At 52.4% G+C, this 4,945-nt stretch overlaps 1 protein-coding gene across 1 annotated transcript in view; it reads right to left on the bottom strand.

Annotated features, from left to right (window-relative positions):
• The window catches only part of DNAI2 (dynein, axonemal, intermediate chain 2), a 49,404-nt gene that overhangs the window by 12,656 nt on the left and 31,803 nt on the right, over positions 1-4,945 (bottom strand). Inside the window, exons 9-10 of the mRNA XM_011937212.1 lie at positions 2,860-2,999; positions 1,982-2,104 (exon numbers count right to left, since the gene is read on the bottom strand). Of these exons, the coding sequence (XP_011792602.1) occupies positions 1,982-2,104; positions 2,860-2,999 (263 nt within the window). The remainder of the gene's footprint in view (positions 1-1,981; positions 2,105-2,859; positions 3,000-4,945) is intronic.

The raw sequence follows: 4,945 nt of genomic DNA, 5'->3' as shown, positions 1-4,945 counted from the left end.
AAAAAAAATTAGACTGGCATGGTGGCATGCACCTGTGGTCCCAGCTACTCAAGAGGCTGAGGCTTGAGCCCAGAAGGTAGATGTTGCAGTAAGCTGAGATCACACAACTGCACTCCAGCATGGGCAACAGAATGAAACCACGTCTCAACAAAACAAAACAAAAATCTGGGCTTCAAGTTGGGTGTCAAGGGCAAGTGAAAAGACCAAGCTTGAGAGGTCCAGAGAAGAAAGTATTCAAGCCGACTGCACACTGCCCGTCAGTGAGCCAGGGAGAAAGGCCACCCAGATCTGAGTGGCCCATCGTGCCTCTGGCCTCAGACTTCGTGGCGGGCTGCAGGTGGACACCCTGGGCCTTATAAGGAGTTGGAACCCTGGGTTTGAGTCCCGGCTTTACCAGGTACTAGGACTCACAACATAATCTCATGAACACTCATCGTGTGTATCTGGCAAGTATGGATAAAAACTTTACCCCACGAAATGGTTACAGGCGATTGCACGAGCTTATGAAATCAGGCAGCCACAAGTGTTCAGCACACCATGTGCACCCTGCAAGGGCCAGACATGGAGGAGATGGCCCTAGTTGTGATGTGGTCACATGTCTAGCACTTGGCCTAGAAAGCCTTGCCTCTGGGACAGAATGTTCTCCTGAGCCCTCGCCACCCCAACCGCCACGCCCAGTGCCTTGTCTTCTGGGGAGGGGTCAGTTGACTTGTCTCCTCATCCCACCAACATTCATCTCTCAGCCTTGAGCTAGGGTTGCCCAGGCAGGTTCGAGGCCAGAGCCTCCCAAAGCCCTAGGAATGATGGCACATGACCCCGAGCAAACAAGTGACACCTCCAAGGGGGAACCAGGCCTGGGCTGCGCTGAGACATAAACCAAGACTCAGCCCGAGCCAAAAACCAACAACAAGGGAAAGGTATCTTCTTACTCTGGTGAGGAAGTCTTCCTTTACTGCTTCTAGAAGCTTCCCTCCTCTAACACGTTTGCATTATGCTCAAATTTTGATATTTCCTGTTTTTCTTTTATTTTCTTTGTTTTTTTGAGATGGAGTTTCACTCTTGTCGCCCAGGCTGGAGTGCAATGGCACAATCTTGGCTCACCACAACCTCTGCCTCCCGGGTTCAAGCGATTCTCCTGCCTCAGCCTCCTGAGTAGCTGGGATTACAGGTGTGCACCTCCATGCCCAGCTAATTTTGGATTTTTAGTAGAGATGGGGTTTTTCCATATTGGTCAGACTGGTCTTGAACTCCCAACCTCAGTTGATCCGCCCACCTTGGCCTCTCAAAGTGCCAGGATTACGTGAGCCACCATGCCCGGCCCTTTTTTCCTTTTCTTATGTAGGGACAGGGTCTTGCTATGTTGCCCAGGCTGGTCTTGAACTCCTGGGCTCAAGTGATCCTCCCACCTCCCAAAGTGCTGGGATTACAGACGTGAGCCACCCTGCCCAGCCTGAACTTTGATATTTCTTTGTCATTCTTTCTCAGTTACTAAACACCGAGACCATGTATGTGCTCTGGTTTTCCAAGGAGCCTGGTCTGACCTCATTTTCCTATCCAGAACCTCTTTTTTCCCCAGAGGAAGGCAGGTGGCCAGACTAGGGCCCCGATGCCAGGCAGGGCCAGGACCTGGGTTGGAGTCCAGGCCTCCCTATGTTGGTCCTGGGCGTGACCTTCCCCAGGAAACAGGGCTTTTCTGGAATTGTCCTGTCAAAAGATTGCCCTCTGCATTCAGCTGGGCCACGGGCCAAAAGCCAAAAGATGACTTGGTGCCATGACAACGGTGTCCTTCTTCGAGAAGCTCTGCTGCCCCCTGCTGGAAAGTTGTTGTAAAGGCCACACATGTCTAGGATGGGGGCAGTGAGGTGGCCTCCCTGGGCTGGTGCTGGGTTCCACAAGCACCTGATATCTTAGCAATGGCCTGTCTTTAGCCCTGGCTGCCCTGGCAATGCAAGTCAGGGAAGGAACAGCAAGCGACACTCACCAAAGTAGATTCGAACTCCAGGGAGATGGCCCCCAAGGCATTTTCCAACTGCTCCTTTTTGGTGATGTCCATGATCACGACCTCAGTGGGCTCACTCATCTTTCGGATGTCCCACCACATGACCTGGCAGGAGGTGGGGCGACAGTGAGACTTCGAGGCCCTGTATTTCCCCTGGCTTTTGCCTTTTCCACCCTCGCCCCACCTTCCTGGGGTCAGCCACTGGGCCACAAAAGATGAGCTCCCAGCAATTCGTGGGAGCAAATACACTTTGAGGATTGCTGCTCTGTCCCCAGTTCCCACACCTGGCTGATCATCAGAGTCACCGACAAGCTTCATGCAACCCAGATGCTGAGGCCTCGCCCTCGATCTACTGAATCAAAACCTCCAGGTGCAAGGCCAAGAATCTGTGTATGCCAAGACTCCCCGCAATAAGGCGATATCCAGCAATGTTAAAAATGCATGTGTGCAGCCGGGCGTGGTGGCTCACACCTGTCATCCCAGCACTTTGGGAGGCTGAGGTGGGCGGATCACGAGGTCCGGAGATCAAGACCACCCTGTCTAACATGGTGAAACCCTGTCTCTACTAAAATAAAAAAAATAATAATACAAAAATTAGCCGGGCGCGGTGGCGGGCGCCTGTAGTCCCAGATACTCAGGAGGCTGAGGCAGGAGAATGGCATGAACCCAGGAGGCGGAGCTTGCAGTGAGCCAAGATCCGGCCACTGCACTCCAGTCTGGGAGACAGAGCGAGAATCCATCTCAAAAAAAAAAAAAAAAAATGTGTTAAAGGAAATGTCCCCAGGGATTCTGATGGGGAACCAGGGAAGAGTTACTGACTCTCCCTGCCCTCCCCTCCCCAGTGTCTGGCTGGTGGGTACCTGCCCATCCGTGGATGCTGAGAAGCACTCGGTGCCCGTCTTCGACTGCAGCCAGATGGTGCCATACACAGGGTCTCGGTGGCTGAACTCAATGGTGGATAGCTCCGCCACCAGGCTGCCCTTTCGGGTGTCCCAGCAGGCTGGTGAGGAAGGAGATGAAGGAGGAGTGGAGGGGGGCACAGGCTTCCTTCCTTGGGGCAGGGAGCAGGGGAGAGAGGGGGGCTGCTGCTTGTGGTTTGGCAGATATGTGGTGTTTTAGAACCAGGGTTTGGTTCAAATCAGCCTGAGTTTCCTATCAGCCCCCACAGACTCTCTGGAGAGACTCCCAGCGTGCAAGCTTCATTCAGTTCCTTGAGCCCCTCCCTCCCCAACACTCGGCCCTGGGAAAGCCTCTGGGGATAGCATAGGCATAGTGGCAGGGGAACACATGAGGGTGGTCAGGGAAGGCCTCCTGGAGGAAGTGACAGGTAGCTGAGATGGAAGACGAGCCTCAGGGTGGAGGGAGCCAGGCGAGAGGAGAGCGGAGTCCCTACCACAGGGAAGAGCACGTGGAAGGGCCCCATTTAGATGACTCTCTCTGCTGCATTAGCTCTTTCCCTTTTATCCTTTGTACCTCTGCTGCCTCTGCTGGAAAGAAACTCACAGAGGAGCTTTAGCCTTTACTGTGATCTGTTATTAGTGCTTTGCCAAGAAAGACGGGAAGGTTATCTGTCCTTTGTCCTGTTAGATTTCGTTTCCATTTTCCCATGAATGCACAATGAGGGCTCACCCTGTCACTCGGAGCTGTTTCTAGGAAAGGCCGTTTTGTAAAATAACAAAAGTGCTTAGTTCATAAGCTTTGACTTAGTATTTCTCCAAGTCCAAGGCATTTGCTCCTGAACTAAGCTGGCCCAGAAATACGTTTCCTTAGATAAGCCTGCTCAGCCAAGCACAGTGGCTCATGCCTGTAATCCTAGCACATTACAAGGCTGAGGCAAAAGGATTGCTTGAGCCCAGGAATCCAATACCAGCTTGGGCAATGTAGTGAGATCCCGTCTCTACAAAAAATTTAAAAACTAGCTGGGCATAGTGGCACATGCCTGTAGTCCCCGCTACTCGGGAGGCTGAGGTGGGAGAATTGCTTGAGCCTGGGAGGTTGAGGCTGCAGTGAGCCATGATCGTGCCACTGCACTCCAGCCTGGGTGACAGAGCAAGACCCTGTCTCAAAAAATAAAAATAAGCCAGGTGTGGTGGCTCACACCTGTAATCCCAGCACTTTGGTAGGTTGAGGTGGGTGGATCACTTGACGTCAGGAGTTCAAGACCAGCCTGGCCAACACAGTGAAACCCCATCTCTACTAAAAATATAAAAAAATTAGCTGGGCATGGTGGTGGGCACTTGTAATCCCAGCTTCTCAGGAGGCTGAGGCATGAGAATCGCTCGTGCCTGGGAGGCGGAGGTTGCAGTGAGCTGAGATCATGCCACTGCACTCCAGTCTGTGCAACAAAGCAAGACTGTCTCAAAAACAAAACAAAACATAAAAATAAAAGATAAGCCTGCTCTACTTTGGCAAAGCAATGCTCGAGGGTAGGTCCCACTGGGTCCTACATGGTCCCTAGAGGGGCCTTTCTTAGAACAGCAGAGAGCCAGAGTCTGGGCTGGTATGAGCCGGCATGAAAAGCCATGGAAAGAGGTTATGAATAATGAGTGAGGCAAGGCTCCTGAATTAATCATGGCAAAGTGGCTCCGCTTCGGTCTTTTAGAGCTCTGGCACCCAGATAATTTGGCAGGGACGTTTATGGGAGCCCGAGTCTATTCCATAATCTGAAAGCTCCCTTGGGCAGGAGGCAGCAGGTCTGAGAGGGAGATCCAGGCCTCAGGAAGCAGCTGACAACAGAGTTTCGGAGGAGGAGTTTCTCAGCATCCTGGCTCCCACTCCCAAAGAAGAAGCAAAAGTATAAGAACATACAGAGGGCCAGGTGCGGTGGCTCACGCCTGTAATCCCAGCACTTTGGGAGGCTGAGGCGGACAAATCACGAGGTCAGGAGATCGAGACCATCCTGGCTAACACGGTGAAACCCCATCTCTACTAAAAATACAGAAAATT

The sequence above is a fragment of the Colobus angolensis genome, unplaced genomic scaffold (genome assembly GCF_000951035.1).
Source record: "Colobus angolensis palliatus isolate OR3802 unplaced genomic scaffold, Cang.pa_1.0 Scaffold1, whole genome shotgun sequence".
In the NCBI taxonomy this organism is placed as follows: Eukaryota; Metazoa; Chordata; class Mammalia; order Primates; family Cercopithecidae; genus Colobus; species Colobus angolensis.
The sequence above is the reverse complement of the archived record's forward strand: the minus strand, read 5'-3'. Positions and strand labels throughout refer to the sequence as shown.